Here is an 18,452-nt window from a genome sequence, read left to right on the forward strand (position 1 = left end):
TTTTCCTCTCCCTTCTTTTTTTTTCTCCACCTCTCACTTTTTTTTGTCCTCTACTTCCTGCTTCTTTCCCGCCTCCTCTTCCATCTTCACCCTACCCCTGTCCCCTTCCATCATCCCACTCCCCTCCATTCCAGTCCCCCTCACATTTAAGCCCCTTTCTACCCCCCCCCCCTTTCCTCCATCCCATATCTTATTCCTCCCCGTCCTTTCCCATTCCAGTCCAGTCGGCGGCATTGTGACCACAGCGAGCCAGCTACCCTTTCCTTTCCTCTTATTTTCGTTTCCTTCATCTCCTCCTCCTCTTTCTACCCTTACTCATTTTCTTTCACCTTTTCTTCTTCTTCTTCAGTACAGGGGTCACTTGTCTGTTATTGCTTTGTTTTGTTTTCATCTGGAGGGAACACTACATTCATTTTCATATCCCCGCGCCGCTCTCAGATAGTCGCCGCAAGTTACGACGATCTAGCTTCGAGAATGCGGCGGGTGGGAACAGACACACATAAGCGGGGTTGTTGTGATGCCTCCGCAGGGTACGTCAGACAGCGCGGTCCCCCTTCCCTGCCTCGCCTGCCACCACCCCTCCGTCCCCTCCCCTATCCCATAATCTCGATTCCTCTCCCTCCCTTGCCATTCTAGCTTCCCTTACACTGTTTTTAGGTAGTTTCTCCCCTTCCCTTTCTCCCCTTTCTCTTTCCCCTCTTTACTTCCCCCTTCCCTTTTCCATTCCTCTCCTTCCCTTTCCATTCCAGCTCTCCCCTTTGAACTGTTCTTAGTAATTTCTCCCTCCTCCTCAATTTCCTCCCCTTTCTCTCTCCCCCCCTTTCCACTTATCACCCTAATCTCCCCCTACTCCTCTCCCCTTTACTTTCACATTCCTCTCTTTCCCTTCCCATTCCAGCTTCCCTTACACTGTTCGTAGGTAGTTTTCCCCCTTCCCTTTCTCCCCTTTCTACCCCTCTCTCTTCCTCTCCTTCCCTTCCCATTCCAGTTCCCCTTACACGGTTCTTAGGTAATTTATCCCTTCCCCTTAATTTCCTCCCCTTTCTGTCTCCCCCCTCTTCACTTATCACCCCAATCTCCCCCTACCCCTCTCCCCTTTAATACCCCCCCTCCCCTTTCCTTTCCCATTCCTCTCCTTCCCTTTACATTCCAGCTTCCTTTATACTGCTCTAAGGCAATTTCTCCCCTTCCCTCTCTCCCCTATCCCTCCCCCCTCTTTACCTCCCTCTACCCCTCTCCCCTTTAATCCCCTCCCTTCCCTTTTCCATTCCTCTCTTTCCCTTCCCATTCCAGCTCCCCTTACACTGTTCTTGGGTAATTTTTCCCCTTCCCTTTCTCCCCTTTCTCTCTCCCCTTTCCCTCCCCACTCTTCACTTCCCCCGACCCTTCTCCCCTTTAATCCCCTCCCTTCCCTTTACCATTCCTCTCCTTCCCTTCCCATTCCAGCTTCCCTTATACTGTTCTTAAGATATTCCTCCCCCTTCCCTTTCTCCCCTTTTTCTCCCTCCCCCCCCTCTTCCATAAGCACCCCACCCGACCCCATCACCCCAACTATCTCATTCACGTATCCAGGACACATATCAGTCACCCCTCACTCCTCACCCCCAATAGTTTGCGGTTCCCGTCCCCAAGGCAACCCCCAACACATATCACCCCCCTTCTCCCCATCACATCAACCCCCCTCTTTTCCCCAACATATCAATCCCCTCCCCCCCCATAACATACCAGAACCACCATCACGATCATATATAATTCTGGTCCGTGACGCAAATTCATTAACAGGAGAGAGAGAGAGAGAGAGAGAGAGAGAGAGAGAGAGAAGGAATGAACTTGAAAGGACTCTTCATTTTCATCGTCATCAACAGTAGTAGTAGTAGTAGTAGTAGTTATCATTATACGTAGTTGTAAATATGAACGTAAGACCTTTTCCTTTTATCTTTTCTCCTTCCTTTCTTTCTATGATGATGATGATGATGATGATGACGGCTATGCACGGGCAATTTCAGAATCAATGAAAATAAAAGGAAAAAATACGCCAAAATCATAGCTGTCCAAACTTTAGAATCATCACGAACTTGGAAAACTCTCACGCAACTGCATCAAGGCGTACGTCACACACACACACACTCCTCACTCTCACTCTCTCTCTCTCTCTCTCTCTCTCTCTCTCTCTCTCTCTGGGACAAAGACTGCGAAATGAGACAGGAGAGGAAAGGGGACAGAAGCGAGGGAAGGAGAAGGAAAATAGGGAGAAGGAAGGGAGGAGACGAGGAAGGAGGTAAAAGAGAGAAAGGGAGGGAATGATTAGGACAGGAAGAAGGAATGGAGAAGGAAGGAAGAGGAGAGAGAGAGAGAGAGAGAGAGAGAGAGAGAGAGAGAGAGAGAGAGAGAGAGAGAGAGGAACAACCAGACGGGGAAAGATCGGGGGGAGATATCGACTAGACCCCCACCTACCCCATCCCCCCTCCCCTCCCGTGATGATGATAGTGATGGTGATGGTGGTGATGGGTGGACTGAACCTCCCGTATCCACAACACAAGGCACGCACAGTAAACAGAAGACTGGCGATGCGGGGATGAGGGTAGGGTAAGGTAAGGTAAGGTAAGGTAAGGTAAGGTAACGTAGGGTAGGGTAGGGTAAGGTAGGGTAAGGAAAGATAAGGCAAGGTTAGGTAAGGTAAGGTAGGGTAAGGGAAGGTTGGGCAAGGTAAGGTTAGGTAAGGAAAGGTAAGTAAGTTAAGGTTAGGTTAGGTAGGGTAAGGTAATGTAAGGTAAGTTAGGGTAAGGAAAGGTAAGGTAAGGTTAGATAAGGTAAGGTAAGGTAAGGTTAGGTAAGGTACATTAAGGAAAGGAAAGGTAAGGTAAAGTAAGGTAGGGTAAGGTAAGGTTAGGTAGGATAAGGAAAGGTAAGGTAAGGTAAGGTAGTATAAGGAAAGGTAAGGTAAAGTAAGGTAAGGTAAGTTAGAGTAAAGAAAGATAAGGTAAGGTTAGGTAAAGTAAGGTAAGGTAGGGTAAGGAAAGGAAAGGTAAGGTAAAGCAAGGTAAGGTAAGGTAAGTTAGAGTAAGGAAAGGTAAGGCAAGGTATAGGTTAGGTAAGGAAAGGTGAGGTGAGGTAAGGTACAGTTAGGTAAAGTAGGGTAAGGAAAGGAAAGGTAAGGTAAAGCAAGGTAAGGTAAAGTAAGGTAAGGTAAGATAAAGTAAGGTAAGGTAAGGTAAGGTAAGGTAAAGTAGGGTAAGGAAAGGTAAGGTAAGGTTAGGTAAGCTTAGGTAAGGTAAGGTAAGGTGAGGTAAGGTTAGGTAAGGAAAGGTGAGGTAAGGTAAGGTAGGGTTAGGATAGGGAAGGGAAGGGAAGGACTGGTAAGGTAAGGTAAGGTAAGGTATGGTTAGGTAAGGAAAGGTAAGGTAAGGTTAGGTAAAGTAGGGTAAGGTAAGGAAAGGTAAGGTAAGGTAAGGTAAGGTTAGGTAAGGAAAGGTAAGGTAAGGTAAGGTAGGGTTAGGTAAGGAAAGGTGAGGTAAAATAAGGTAGGGTTACATTAGGGAAGAGAAGGTAAGGGATGGTAAGGTTAGTTAAGGTAAAGTAAGGTTAGGTAAGGTAGGATAAGGTATGGTAAGATAAGGTAAGTAAGGTAAGGTTGGGTAAGGTAAAGTTAAGTACAGAAAAGAGAAGATTGGGGATGTGGAGATCAGGGAAAGGAAAGAAAGGAGGAGAGAGGTAAAAGGGAAAGAAAATGTGGTTATTATTTTGAGTACCGTTGGAAAGGGAATAAAAAGGACGAAAGGAGGGAGTAATGAAAGGGAAGATGAGAGAAAGAATAGAAATGTTATTGTTAGTGTGCAGTTGGAAAGGGGATAAAGAGGACGCAAGGAGGGAATAATGAAAGGAAGAAGAAAGAAAGCTGGGAGTAAAGCAAGGGAAGAAGAAAAACTAAGGGAATAGGAATGTTGTTGTTTAGTGTGCCGTTGGAAAGGGAATAAACAGGACGAAAGGAGGGAGTAATGAAAGGAAGAAGAGAAAGAAAGCTAGGAGTAAAGCAAGGGAAGAAGAGAGAAAGAAAACTAAGGGAATAGGAATGTTCTTATAATTGTTTAGTGTGCCGTTGGAAAGGGGATAAGAGGACGAAAGGAGGGAGTAATGAAAGGAAGAAGAGAAAGAAAGCTAGGAGTAAAGCAAGGGAAGAAGAGAGAAAGAAAACTAAGGGAATAGGAATGTTATTGTTTAGTGTGCCGTTGCCGCGGTGAGCACGTCTTGATGGATTGGCGGGAGTCGATCGTCCACGAGAGTAGCTTTTAGTGATCTTCCTCCCCTTCCTCTCTCCCTCCCTCTCTCCCCAAACACACACACTCGAACAGGGTGGCTCAGTGGCTGCGAAATTAATACGGACGAAGTGCTATTAAAGATGAATTATTGATGCGGAACAAACTAGAAAAAAATATAATAATCGTACAACCACTACTACTACTACTACTACCAATACTAGTAATAATAATAATAATAATAATAATAATAATAATAATAATAATAATAATAATAATAATAATAATAATATTATTATTATTATTATTATTATTATTATTATTATTATTATTATTATTATTATTATTATTATTATTATTATTACTACTACCTATTATTATAATTATTACAATTATTATTATTATTCTTTTTACTATCATGCACTTTTAATTAAAGCAGACTACTCTTCTCCATGGAGGGCAGCAACAGGCCTGTATAATAACAATAATCAATGACCTTACAAATCAACAAATCACCTGTCTGCAGTATTGATATAAATAAAAAAAATCGACTATGAATACCAGTAGTCATCATTTGCTGCATCGGCCAGTGAACCCTGCATTATGGACCGGACACTTGCCCCAGCCCTGTCATTAAGCCGCGAATTTTGGAAAATCAACCGCTTTGGTGCGAATCGCCATAACTCCCTTATTTCTGGGGCTACATAAATGTTTTTGGTATCAATCGACGGCAAAATGAAAGGGCTAAATTTTTTAATGAGCGACCGGGCTCAAAAACCGACTCGAAAGGGTAAAAAAATCTAATAAATTCACAAAAAACGACTCGGAAAAAAACTATTTTTGAGTTTGCAATTACACTTATTAGGGAAACCGTAAATAGTCTCTCTCTCTCTCTCTTAAATCCACGGTCTATAATTACTTCTGTCTCTCACTACCTCGCCTCTCCTCTCCCCTCTTCTTCGTGCACTACTTGACTGTGTGTTGCAATGTTTGTGTGTGCGTGTGTGTGTGTGTTTGTCCTTAATCCTCCTAGCAACACCTTCCTTACTCCCTCTAATCCTGCCAGTTGCACCTTCCTTACTCCCTCTAATCCTGTCACTTGCACCTTCCTTACTCCCTCTAATCCTGTCACTTGCACCTTCCACTGTCCCCTTAATCCTGTGAGGTGAAGGAAGACAAGCTACAGTACAGCTTCATTTATAAGACAAACAATCCAGACAGTCGAGAATGTCACAGTCTTGGGAGGGTTGATGTTACATGAGTATTTACAGTCATTTGTGAAGTGTGTGTGAGAGTAAGATTGAGGGAAATGGCATCAGTGGCGGACTAGCGGTAAATCGGACCAACAGAGTGAATGAGTAGAGAGAAAGAAAGTAGGCAAAGGATTCAGTGTGATGAGAGGGACTGAACAGAAAACCAAGGGATTCAATGTTGCTGAGAGGGACTGAACAGAAAACCAAGGGATTCAATGTTGCTGAGAGGGAATGAACAGAAAACCAAGGGATTCAATGTGCTGAGAGGGAATGAACAGAAAACCAAGGGATTCAATGTGCTGAGAGGGAATGAACAGAAAACCAAGGGATTCAATGTGCTGAGAGGGAATGAACAGAAAACAGAACAGTGAACAAAGAAAACTGATAACTCCTGCCATTGCCTCCCCCTTGAGGGAAGTTCCTTGATGGGGTCAGAGGCTGGAGTGTCAGAGATAGAGAGATAGACAAATAGATAGACAAGATACCATCAATAACATTATTTTGTCCCCATTCCGCCATCATAAACTGAATTTTGATGAATATATTACAGATGAACAGGAGAGTTTATGATCATCACAAGTGGGAGAAACTGATAGCCCATCCAACCCCATACAGGAAATAGGAAACTCAAACAAAGAAGAAGAAAAATAATAAATTACAGGTGAACACAACTCTACAACTCCCTAGGCCTACAAACACACCTAAGAGTGTTCCAGCGCTTGGGGGTTCATGTAATCTATCCCTAATATTTTAATTTCAGGGAGTTCGTCCTCAAGAAGCAGACACAGCAGCTTGATGTCCCGAATGCTGTCCAGGCCTTCAAGGTTGAGGGTCTGTAGGCATCTGTGGGAAGGAGAAGGGAAGGGAGGTATTATTAAGGGACTGCTAAACACAATAGAGGGAGAAGGGAAGGAAGGCATCATTAGGGGTCTGATAAACACAACAGAGACAGAGAGAGGAGAAGGGAAGGAAGGCATCATTAGGGGTCTGATAAACACAACAGAGAGACAGAGAGAAGGAAGGCATCATTAGGGGTCTGCTTAACACAACAGAGACAGAGAGGAGAAGGAAGGCATCATTAGGGATTTAATAACCATAACAGTGAGATAGAGAAGGGAAGAAAGGTCTGCTAACTACAACATAAAAAGTGAAAGAAGAAAGAGAGGACACAACAGGGGATCTAGATATCAGAGGGACAAAGTTTTCTGAGGATTATACAACTTACCAAACATATTGCATTTTCCTCTCTTAATTCATAAACGTGTCCTACTAAAAATCAAATTAGACCCATATAAAAACTGCCACATTGATTTTCTAAGGATACTGAAAGGCTGAACATACACAATAAAAACAGTACAAAACTAATGCCCTTCAGGAAACCACTATGCTTGGTTCAAATGAAAAAAAAGGAAATCACTATCACTAAGAAATGAAAGAAAAATGAATGAAAAAAAATGAATGAAAAAAATGAATGAAAAAAAGGAAATCACTATGCTTGGAATGAAAAAAAAGGAAATGAATGAAAAATGAATGAAAAAAAATGAATGAAAAAAAAGAATGAAAAAAAGGAAATCACTATGCTTGGAATGAAAAAAATGAATGAAAAATGAATGAAAAAAAATGAATGAAAAAAAGAAAATCACTATGCTTGGAATGAAAAAAAGAAAAGAAAATGAATGAAAAAATTGAATGAAAAAAAGGAAATCACTATGCTTGGAATGAAAAAAAAAAGAAATGAATGAAAAAAATTAAAGAAAAAAAGGATATCACTCTGCTTGGTTCAAATGAAAAAGAAGATTAATCGAACCATAAATAAAAAATTACTGAAGCCTTAAAAAATGATTCAGTGCACTACAAGACTGAGCGTTCTAGCAATTCTGGGGAGGTACTTAGTGGGTTTTACTGTCTGCCTTTTTCTGCCCCTTATCCTGGTAGCTGCGGGGATTGTGTTTCTTAAAGGCCCCTCTAAGCGAGAAAAATGAGAAAAAATCATCACTCACACAAACCATTTCATAATATATATCAACACATTTGTGATCAGTTAACCAGTGGGGTTCAGCTATGGGAAAGCAGAGAAGTGGCCGAGAAACGACAAAATTACGCTGCATTTTGAGACTAAGAAAAGAGCATGGAACGTACATCAGAGTACTCCTTTCATAACCATAAAGCCGTTAAAAATATTTACTTCTACCCAAACTCCATTCCTTGTGGGTGGTGTTTTTTTACAAAATAAACAGTCTCGTGACACATGGCATCTAGCCGACAGTCGCTTGTTGTCTACTATAGAGAATTTGACAAGTGATTACTCTATGGATAGCTAATTCAGTCTGCCATGACCTTACAGCACCACCTATGACAAAAAAGCCCACCTCAAGATCACTCACCCACCACAATGACCTAGGGCATTCATGGTGGGTTGCGCTATGCCACCACCGCCTACAATTAGCTCGAATTAGGGGTTTTATGGCGAGCCCTTTTTAGGGTCCTCCGTACCACAGCCACGACTCGTGAAAGCCCTGAAAAGGGTCTGCCGATGTTCTCGGGTTACTGCATCATCTATTTTGGGGGGTTTATATCATGGCAAAAATTTGGCCCGTCGCTGGTACATGGTAAAGCTACAAATTTGGCCCGTCGCTGCTACTGGGTTAAGCTGCTTCCGCTACTGCAAATAAAAAAAATTCACCCACCTGAGCCTGGCGAGCGCAGCAACACCTCGGTCCGTCACCTGCGTACAGCCACTCAGGTCCAGGTGTTCCAGGCTGCCAGAAAACTCGGAGCAGATGCGATCAATACACCAGTCATCAATGTTGGGACTATTGGCAACATTGAGGCCCTTGAGGCAATGAAGGTTCTCTGCAAATGAATAACAACAAAATGTGAAAAAGTCTGTGGGAATTGAAGTACTATACATATAATCATATCCATGGAACACTTATGCCACAAAGTATATTAAACATCTGAGGAAGCCGGTCATTTTCCTGCATGCCAACCCTCAGCTTTTATTGTCGTATTATAAAACATTTCGTCGCCCAAGAACACATATTTAACAAGGTTTTCATAGGAGTCGTGGGCATTTTCAGGAGTAGTTTCATGACCCTAGTGGTAGTTTGACCCTTCTCCTGCACCATGAACCTGAAGAAACACTCATTAGAACCCGACTGACCCCCTCTTTGACCTTTAGAAATAGCTGATGTGAGAAGCGAAAGTGTCTTATAATACCGACCTTATTCTCCACAAGTGCCATACACGACTGGTTTGCAGGATAAAATTTCTCGGTAAAGGAACACGCACTTACTCATGCTCTCCAGGCCTTCATACACTAGATTGACACCCCTGGCATCAATCTCCTCCATGTACACGCCAGGCTGGAAGTTTCGGGCTAAATCATACAGTCCGTCCTCGTCCTGCTGCACCCACTCTTGAGCCCCTCTGAAGCGCACTTTGCCGCCACGGTGCACGATAAAGTGAGCCGCTGCCAACTCAAACCCCAGAGTTGCCACACGCTGAGGGTTGAACCTGTCAGAGAGAGTGTCGTCATTAATTTTAACAATCCTAATATTTACTAAAGTAGAAATGCAAAGTCTTAGTGGCAGTTGATTTAATACAATTTCACTTAAGTGTACGCACAAGGAACCTAGCCTGGACTAAAGGGTCTGTGAGGTCTGAATATCCCCATAAATGTAAATATGTAAAACCATAATCAGGCAACTAGGTCAATTATTCCTCACATTTGATCTTTGCCAGCAGCCTCCCTCTGCAAACTGCTCCACCACCTCCGCACTGACGACGGCCTCAGGTCAATGCCTCTCTGCAGGTAGCTAACAATATCCATGGCATGTCCCTTCTCCGGCATGAATTGGTGGAATAAACCCTGCCATTCGTTAGTCGGTACCTGGTTCTGGCTGAAAACGTACCAAAGCTGTTTATAAATTGGTTATGTTTATAAATTGGTAATATAGTGACCACACAGTAAGTTGCTCCAGAAGCCCCAGCCCTTCCCTCACCCTCACTCTCCATGGTAACATTGAGGGCCGTATTACAAGTTGAATCCGAAAAGTTTTGGGTCTCTACAGAGTTCGGGATGATGTAGGGACCTGAAACTTCTTGGATTTGGCTTGTAATACAGCCCTGACTCCTAACCCCAAGTTCCTTCCATCTAACCAACCACCTTCCATAGCATTAGAATACAGGTTGGGGCTTCTGGACCAAGATAGTGTACGGCAACTCTAATTTTAGCTATCTCGAAAACATGCTAATCTAACAAAAGGGGAAACTATGAAAGAAAAGTTATGGAAGCAAAGGAATGATCACAAACCTTACACAAGGAGTAAAAATTAATGTCACTCACTATGGATTTTCCTGAACAAGACCCATTTTCTTTCTCATAACAACTATATATGTTTGCTTAACACTGGAGATTGTATAAGCTGACACCACGCATGACTTGCCTTCCCTGGTATTTCCTCCTTCCTAGGACTTAAACGCTTTCAAGAAGGGAATATCGAGACACCGCTACAGGTAAATTTGATGACTCTTTTTTGGCATCTCGGCTTTCCTCCACTACAAGCGTTTTGTTTATTTTCCTAATCCATGTCTGCTCACCAAGGGAATTCTGTTTATTTCTCTATACTTTTTTTTCTCTTGATGCCCTTTCATGGAGCTCAGGAATAGTAAGAAGAAGAAGAACAGGAAGATAACAAAGAAAAAGAAGAACAGGAAGATAATGAAGAAGAAGAAAAGAACAGAGAGAAGAACAAGAAGAAGAAAAAGAAGAAGAAAAAGAAGAACAGGAAGAAGGAGATGAAAAAGAAGAAGAAGAACAGGAAGAAGAAGGAGATGAAAAGAAGAAGAAGAAAAAGAATAAAAAGAATAAGAATAAGAATAAGAAGATGAAAAAGAAAAGCAAAAAGAAGAGCATGTTGAGTTTTTTTTTCCTTTTTTTTTTCCATATCTATATCACATGGTCAGTCTCCTCAGGCTTCTAACACAAAGGAATCAATGACAACAAAACACATGAGTACCTGCGAAGTTTGGGGGCATTCCAGGACTGTTTCTCCACCTCCACGTTGGGGGAGTACCAGACTTTCTCTTTACTGCTTTCCTCGCTTTTTGAGAGCCATGACGATGAGCACAGTCCTCGCCTCAGGGGCAAGCGATCACCACGCAGCCGTCTTGCCCAGTGACGTACAAGAGACATCCTCAAGTAGTCTAGGTTCCTGGAAAATACGAACACCATGAACGTAAGGTATCTGAAAAACAACTGCTTCATCCATTTTCACTTAACTTCCTTTCCTATCCCATACAAATTTAGAAACCTGTGGGAATGTGTTTTTTTTGGGGGGGAGGTGGAGGGAGCACATATAAACGTAATCTAATGAGAGATCTTAACATTCTCTTCAAATAATTCTGTGTATCTAGTCACTTTGGTATGTGTGGAAGAGGCTGCATGAGGAGACATTGAAAGAGGCTGTTTTTTCCACATGAATTTTAACATTTGTCATTGGGGTATAATTGGTGTAAAAATACATCTACATTGGGGTACAGTGGAGAACCATTGGGGCAGACATCTATATTTGGGGTACAGTGGAGAATCATTGGGGCAGACATCTATATTTGGGGTACAGTGGAGAATCATTGGGGCAGACACCTATATTTGGGGTACAGTGGAGAATCATTGGGGCAGACACCTATATTTGGGGTACAGTGGAGAATCATTGGGGCAGACATCTATATTTGGGGTACAGTGGAGAATCATAGGGGCAGACATCTATATTTGGGGTACAGTGGGGTAAGGACATCTATATTGGGTAATTGTGGAGACTGACTCTGTGCCTCCAAAATATGATATTACACCACCATATTGTAGTTAAGGGATGAAATACATGTCCCTCAACCATAATATGAAGGTAAAAGTACTTAAAAGTAAAGAAAAAGGCCTAATCCCCTTCCCCTAACGATCTTGAGGTACCCGTGGGAAATCAGGGGGGTTGGGTGGGAGAGCATATTTAAACTCCTCCAACAAAACTTCACATAACCTATCCTCTAACGAGAGGGCTTCGCCCCCCTCCTACCTAACCAGGGGGGGGCTGCACACCCCCTGGTCACCCCCACATGTATGATGCGCCGGTAAAACTATATAGATTTACATAGAAAATCAGACCACACAAACCCCATGGTCCAGACTAGGTGGTCTGTCCTTAAACCTAAGTGATTCTACATTAATCAGAAGGCTCCAAAACGTTGCATTTCAACTCGTTAATATTAAGTTGAAGGAAGTGACGGTCGAGCTTGTTTTTGAAGGAGTCAATCGTGTTACACTGGACCACTGACGGTGGGAGCTTATTCCATTCTCGCACTACAACGTTGGTGAAGAAAAATTTGGTGCAGTCTGAATTTACTTGTCTACATTTGAGTTTTACAACAGTATGTGATACCTTGGAAAGGTTATTATTCTCGTGGGAGCAATATTGGAGGCGCGTAGTGAATCTCAATATTTACCCTATATTGGGTTACAGTAGTATTTACAATGTGTCACTATCAACTTGTCAAAATAAAGGAATAAGCCCTGAAATGCCTGCCAGCCTTGTGGACCCTTGCCTTTCCTCGCGATGGACTGCCAGTAGCTTCAAGCTTTCTGCTTAAACTGTGCAGTTGTTCACCTTATGGGATAGAATTAGAACCACGTTATTAGCACTCAGAAACCCTTACATCTTCTTCTTCTTCTTCTTCGTGGGTGTTTTATGGGGCTATTTAGGCTGTGGACCCACAGCCTCTAGAGCCCCGTCAGTGGTAGTTGTTATCAGGAGTTGTTGGTTGTGCTGGCCGTCCTGTCACCAGGGCGGGAGTTAGATCCTGTCGAGTTGCCCCGACTTCTGCAGGAAGGTTTGCGTGCACTTGAGGGCGTGGAAGGCAGTGGTGGGGGTGAGGGCGTCGCTGCCCAGCAGGTCCTCTAGGGTTGGCCTGTGAATACGGAGACTGGTTAAGGATGCTTTGAGGGTGGTGCGGAGGGAGTGGAATCTTGGGCAGTGGAGGAGGAGGTGTTCTGGTGTGTCAGGTTGTGTGGGGCACCATGGGCAGTGTGGGTCTTGGACTATGTTCAGTCTGTGCAGGTGGGCATTGAGGCGGGTGTGTCCAATCCTGAGACGGGTGATGGCTGTGTCCAGGGGGCGAATGGGGAGAAGGGGCGCCAGTGCTGGGCGGGAGTGTCTGTAGCGCCGAGGGTGAGCTGTCTGAGGTCTATCGTCAGTCTGGTGGTCCAGTGGCGGTTGGAGGACTGTCGGAGGTGGATCTTGAGGTCACTGTGGTCCGGAGGGCTGGGAATTGGCCGGGGATGTGTGTGTGCCAGGTTGGCAGCTTGGTCCACCACTGTGTTGCCCATGATGCCTATGTGAGAAGGGACCCACTGAAGGTGGACCCGTCTGCCCCCGGAGGTCAGCTGTGCCAGGAGGGAGTGGATGGCAAAGCATAGTGTGTGATGTGTGTGAGGTCTGTGAGTTGAGATGAGTTGGAGGGAAGTGAGGGAGTCAGTAAAGAGGGAGACCGATAGGTGTGGGGGAAGCGTTGTTGCTGCTGTGAGGCCTTCCCTGATGGCAAAAAGCTCTGCCCCAAGGATGGTGGTGTGGGGTTGGAGTTTCCAGTTGGTGGAGGTGTGTAGGGTTGGGAGGTATATGGCCGCACTAGTGGAGGGAGGGGAGGGAATGTGTGAGCCGTCTGTGAAGATGAAAAAGGTGTCCCTGTATTTGGTGGAGAGGAGAGTCAGGAAGGGCCTTTCCCTGGTGAGGACAGTCTGCTTTGGTCCATGGTCTCTGAAGGTGTAGGGAAATGAATGAAGGACGGGGGAACCATGGACCTAGGGGAGAGAGGTGCGCATGGGGGGAGAAGGATGGAGGGGTGACAGAGAGAGCGGTGTAGATAGAGAGGGCTCGGGTGATGAATGGCGTGTGAGCGTGGAAGGCCTGTGGGGCTGGAAGTGGGTCAGGTTGGTGTTGGGACAGGACAGTGTGAAGGGAGGAGTGAGGAGAGGATGTTATTCTGTGGAAGGTGGTGACTGTCTTAGTGTTGCGTCTGTGGTCTAGTGAGGAAGGCCCCTCTGCCTGCAGGGCCAGGGTGGGAGACGATCTGAAGGCGTTGAGGGCTATCCGCAGTGCGGTGTTCTGCACCACCTGCAGCTGGCGGAGGAGCGTCGGGGAGGCTGAACCGTAGACCTCACATCCGTAGTCGATTTTGCTACGGATGTAGGCGCGGTAGAAGTGGAGGAGCGTCGCTCTGTCGGCTCCCCACTTGACACCCGCCAGGGCCCTCATGAGGTTCAGCCGGGGCAGACAGGAGGATCGGAGGGCACTGATGTGGCGCTTCCATGTGAGGCGAGGGCCGTCCAGCACTAGACCCAAGAATCTGTGTGTTGTGCGGAAAGGGATGACTGTGCCTGTGAGGTGTGCTTGAGGGATGGCGGGGATGCGGCGACGGGTGAAGCACATGAGGCACGACTTTGGTGCACAGAGGGTGAGGCCCCACTGAGTGCACCATTGGCTGATGGCGTCGAGCCCCCCTTGGAGGAGGGTTTGTGCCTCAGGAAGAGAAGGAGCGGAGCATAGGAGGGAAATGTCATCCGCATAGAGGAAGGTATGAGTGCTAGGAGGGGAAGGCAGGTCGGACAGAAGAACGTTGAAGAGGAGAGGGCTTAGGGGTGAGCCTTGGGGAACCCCTCTGCGGATAGGATAGGGGTGGGAGAAGGTGGTCCCGATAGAGACGGAGAAGGTGCGACTCGAGAGGAAGGAGCGGACCCAGAGCAGAGGAGCGCCGAAGAGGCCCAGGGAGGAGAGTTTGTAGAGGATAGCATTGTGGGAGGCAGAATCAAAGGCCCCTTCGAGATCCAAGAAGGCGGTCAGCGTGAAGCGCCCCCGGCCAAAACCCTCCTGAACATGATGGTCTAGGTCAAGGAGGGTGTCGATGGTTCCTCGGCGGGGCCTGAAGCCAGACATGTTAGAGGGAAGGAGATGATTGTGTTCCAGCCACCAAGAAAGCCTTGTTAGCACGAGGTGTTCAAAGAGTTTGCTGATGCAGGAAAGAAGGCTGATAGGTCGGTAGGAGGAGGGTGAGGCGGGGTCCTTCCCTGGCTTTGGGAGTGGAAGGGTGATGGCGTGGCGCCACTGATGAGGGAAAGTGCCAGAAAGCCAGCTGTGGTTAAAGAGCTGAAGGAGGAAGAGGGAGTAGGCCTCTGGGAGGTGTTTGAGAAATTCATTGGGAACGTCGTCATCCCCAGTGGATTTCCCCACCGGCAGTGCAGCTATGGCTGTGGCGAGTTCATGGATCAAGAAAGGCTGGGCGATGGGGTGGATGGTGGACTGTTGGGGTAGTATGGGGGGAGGGACCGGGTCCGGGGAGCCCAGGCGTGTGCGGAAGTGTGAAGCTAGGTGTTCCACCTTCTGGGCATCCCCAGCTAGTGGAACCCCGTTGTGGTGGAGGGGGAACATGAGAGGGGCCTGGGGCCGGACCATCTTCCTGAAGAATAGCCAGGTTTTTGTGAGTGAAGTGGAGAAGTCTAGGGAGGCGCAGAAGGCGGACCAGGATGCCCTTTTGGCTGACAAGATCGTGCGCTTACAGCGAGCCTCCAACTGGTGGAACCTCCGGCGCAGCTCCGGGATGGGCCTGCGACGCCAGGCATTGAATGCCCCGCGCTTGGCCCTCACCGCAGCCTCGCACTGTCTGTTCCACCAAGGGGCCCGAAGGAGACGTGGGGGCTGAGAGGAACGAAAGGTGAAGCAATGGGACCCCGCGACCACCAAGGTGTCAGCTAGGGCCTCTATGGCTGTGTCAGAAGAAGGGTTGGGGGGGAGGGGCGAGGAAGAGAGGTGTTCTAGGAAGGAGTGCCAGTTGTCAGCCCTAAGGGACCATCTAGGGCGGCCTGGGGCCTGGGGTGGCGGGTGTAGTGACGGGAAGGTAAGAATGACAGGAAGATGGTCGCTGCCGATGTGTGGCCCGGTGGTGACAGTGATGAGGTGCAATGGACCACTACCAAGACACAGGTCAAGGGTGGAGGCCCTGGCTGTGGCGGGATCAATCCGGGTGGGAAGGTCCGGGGGGGTGAGAAGAGAGAAGGAGGCACTGCCGGCGAGGAAATCCACTAAGGAGTGGCCGGAACGGTTCTGCTGAGCCGCAAAGAGGGACGGCTCCCAATGAGTGTGGTGGGCATTGAAGTCACCCATGATAAGTGCAGGGGAGGAGAGCTGATTGAAGAGGTGGCGGTATTCTAGTGTTGAGATGTCCTGACACGGGTTAGAGGATAAGTACGTCAAGGGGACCCGAGCTGAAGGTGACACGGACGCCCAGGAACTCCAAGTGGCCTCCCGGGTAAGGGGTGAGGGATAGCTGACAGGAGGGAAGGGGCCGCCGGACTAGCAGCAGGAGGCCTCCGCCCACCGCTCCAGTTCGGCGGTCCCGCCGATAGGGAAAGTAGCCAGGGAATGACGGGGAGTAGGGTTCAGCGAGCCAGGTCTCGCAGACACCTATGAGGAGAGGAGAGATGGAGGATAGGTATGTTTTGAATTGTGGTAGCTTGTGATAAAGGGACCTGGCGTTCCAGAAAAGAAAGGGAGATGTTGGTGGAGGATTCACGTTGAAAGGGAACCAAAGAAGGAGATGAGGGAAGGAAGGGTTTTGGAGAAGCAGTCTGAGAGGGAGTGGCCGGCGGAAAGGAGAGAGCAGAAGGTCAGGATGACCGGGGCGAGGTTACAAATGATGGAGGTGAGTGAAAGGGGCGCGGTGGGCTGGGCAGCAGTGTCGGCTGAGTGAGGGGGTGGGGAGAAGTCGGGGAGTGGGGCAGCTGGGAGGTGGGAGATGGGTTGGAATGGAGGGTGGGCGTGGTGTACCGGTAAGAGGAGGAGTGGTGATGGGTTGTCAGGGAGGCCCTGGGGAGGGTCAAGGGGGTGGAGGGGTAAGGGGTGGAGGGGTAGGGGGTGGGCGGTATGGGTGTGCCCTTCAAGGGAAGCGGGGCCGGGGGAGCTATCAGCAGGGCGGTCGGGAGCAGGGGCGTTGATGGCGCTGGGGAGAGGGGTGAGGACATCGCTGACCGGGCGACGGGGAGAAATCAGTGGCTGCGGGGGGCGGGTGGTGGACCTAGAGGTGGGTGGGCGGGGCGAGGGCGGGGAGTGGGTGGCCCTCGGGGTGTGTGGGTGGGCAGCGTGAGGTGGGTGAGGGGGGATGCGCGGCGGGGGCGCCGTGGTGCCGAGGGGCGGGGGGGGGGGGGGGGTGGGGCGTTGTGGAGTGGGCGCGAGGGCGAGGAGACGGGGAGTGGGACGGACAATGGCTCCAGGATGGGGTGGAAGGGTAGGATCCAACACTCCGAAGCAGGTAGCAGCAGGGCTGAGGGGGGCGCAGGAGTGGTGGTCCCAGGCGAAAGGATCAGGTTTGAGCTCCGCATCCGCTGCCGGGACTCAAGCACCGTCAGGTCGCCGTTGTTAAGGCTGCTTTGAATTTCGTCTGCTGCTGCATGAGCTGGGCAGAGTTTGGAGGTGGATGTGTGCACCCTGGCAGTAGAGCGAGGGTCCTTAGTGCAGTCCTTTGCAGCGTGGAGACCGCTGCAGGTGCGGCACCTGACCTGTCCCCTACAGGTCCCCGTCCCATGCCCGTATGCCAGGCAGTGGTAGCATTGGAGGACAGGAATGGAATGGGGCCGCACTGTATAGGCCGTACTGTCGATGGCCACGTGAGGAGGGAGAGGGCCTTGGAATTTAATGCGGATCGCCAGGCCCTTGGCTCTGGCACCGTCTAGGAACTGGCCAGGAAGTCGGCAGATGGCGCATGGGAGGGAGTGGGAGCCCCCCAGAACGGTCAGTTTTTCTAGGATGACACTGTCAGGCAGGGCAGTGTCGACCGGGTAGATCCGGCCGTATGTATGTTTGTGGGCCGGGTCAGGGTCAATCACCCGACAGCGGACGGGCCATTTCCCCAGGGAGGTCACTGACTCTGGGGGCTGGGTTAGGTTGTCGAGGTTCGCGACCTCGAAGCGTAACCCGTACCCCCCGTGTGTGATTTGCAGGGTATCTTCGATCACTTTTTTCTGGAAGATGGAGCCGTGCAGAGCACTGGCCACCTTGGACGGGTGGATGAAGCAGCGGGTGTGGTCGTAGGAGGAGAGGCATACTACTAGTGGTGCCTTGCCGGCGGGATCTCGCTTGTTGGGGAAAGGGAGGGCTGGAGTGAGGGCAGGGTACTCTGGAGGGTCCTCGGGGGGTGGAGGAGGGGGGAGGTTCCCGGGGTCGAGGGCGGAGGACAGTGTGGAGGGCTGGGCGGCGGGCGTGAGAATGGGGTCAGGAGAGGGAGGAGAACCATGATGGTGTTTGGGGTCGCTGGAGGGTACATCACCAAGTGGGGAGCGAGGCCGTTTGATGGAGAAGGTGGCGGAGTCCATCTGTTCCATGACGGGTGAAGGTGGGGGCCTGGAGACGTCGGGGGAGGTCTCAAGCTGGGGAGGTTGGTGGGCGGAGATGGCCTCGCGGCCTTCTCCCGGATCTGACGGCATCCAGGGGTAGGCTGGGGTGTCGTGCAGAGCTTGGGGTTGTATTGGGAAGCACTGTGGGCCGGGGCCCGAGGTGATAGTGGTAAAATTGCAGACTGGGAACAAGGGGACTTGTTCCAAGATGGCTGCCCGTTATCTCCTCAACCCTTACATCATCTGAAGGGTCTGTATTACCACTGTTTACCTGCCTCAGCTGATGTCTGCCGTGCACCGCCTGGGAGGAGTGACAGACGATGCCTCAGCCTTGCCAACGGTCACTCCTTCTGTCTTCTTCTGTTGATCTGTTCCGCTTTCTATCGCTCCTTAGGTCCACACAAAAAGGAAACAGAAAGAAAGGAGGAGGATCTAATAATCGATACAAAGTGTTACAGGTCAAAAACAGATGTGGAGATAAGAAAAGTGATTGATTGATTGATTGATAGTTTATTG

The 18,452-nt window shown here is 48.5% G+C and overlaps 2 protein-coding genes across 6 annotated transcripts; both read right to left on the reverse strand.

Moving 5' to 3' along the window:
- Positions 1-5,436: 5,436 nt before the first annotated feature.
- LOC126982973 (distal membrane-arm assembly complex protein 2-like) lies at positions 5,437-18,343 on the reverse strand. 4 transcript variants are annotated; one of them, XM_050835340.1, is made up of 6 exons: positions 18,208-18,343; positions 10,528-10,722; positions 9,235-9,408; positions 8,802-9,022; positions 8,194-8,359; positions 5,437-6,349 (listed from the first exon to the last, which is right to left on the reverse strand). In XM_050835340.1, the coding sequence occupies exons 2-6, from the start codon at positions 10,701-10,703 to the stop codon at positions 6,208-6,210; spliced, it is 879 nt and encodes a 292-aa protein (XP_050691297.1). In that variant the 5' UTR covers positions 10,704-10,722; positions 18,208-18,343; the 3' UTR covers positions 5,437-6,207. The 4 variants fall into 4 exon arrangements, with proteins under 4 accessions (XP_050691297.1, XP_050691298.1, XP_050691299.1 ...); XM_050835341.1 differs by having other exon boundaries at positions 18,212-18,326; XM_050835342.1 differs by having other exon boundaries at positions 18,198-18,326.
- On the reverse strand, positions 12,214-18,164 carry LOC126982974 (uncharacterized). 2 transcript variants are annotated; one of them, XR_007735469.1, is made up of 2 exons: positions 17,870-18,164; positions 12,214-12,466 (listed from the first exon to the last, which is right to left on the reverse strand). XR_007735469.1 is itself a non-coding variant. In XM_050835343.1 (2 exons), the coding sequence occupies exons 1-2, from the start codon at positions 15,709-15,711 to the stop codon at positions 12,456-12,458; spliced, it is 615 nt and encodes a 204-aa protein (XP_050691300.1). In that variant the 5' UTR covers positions 15,712-15,777; the 3' UTR covers positions 12,214-12,455. The 2 variants fall into 2 exon arrangements, 1 of the variants encoding a protein (XP_050691300.1); XM_050835343.1 differs by lacking the exon at positions 17,870-18,164 and adding an exon at positions 15,108-15,777.
- Positions 18,344-18,452: the final 109 nt, after the last annotated feature.

Source organism: Eriocheir sinensis, chromosome 52, assembly GCF_024679095.1.
Source record: "Eriocheir sinensis breed Jianghai 21 chromosome 52, ASM2467909v1, whole genome shotgun sequence".
Classification (NCBI taxonomy): domain Eukaryota; kingdom Metazoa; phylum Arthropoda; class Malacostraca; order Decapoda; family Varunidae; genus Eriocheir; species Eriocheir sinensis.

What these genes read in the sequence shown, in the direction of transcription:
- LOC126982973 (XM_050835339.1), bottom strand. An exon ending in GCTGCTGGCAAAGATCAAAT is followed by an intron (nt 9,023 to 9,234) that starts GTGAGGAATAAT and finishes TCTCTCTGACAG; the next exon opens with GTTCAACCCTCAGCGTGTGG. An exon ending in TGAAGGCCTGGAGAGCATGA is followed by an intron (nt 8,360 to 8,801) that starts GTAAGTGCGTGT and finishes ATTCATTTGCAG; the next exon opens with AGAACCTTCATTGCCTCAAG.
- LOC126982974 (XM_050835343.1), bottom strand. Translation starts at nt 15,711, where the DNA reads ATGGGTGACTTCAATGCCCACCACACTCATTGGGAGCCGTCCCTCTTT.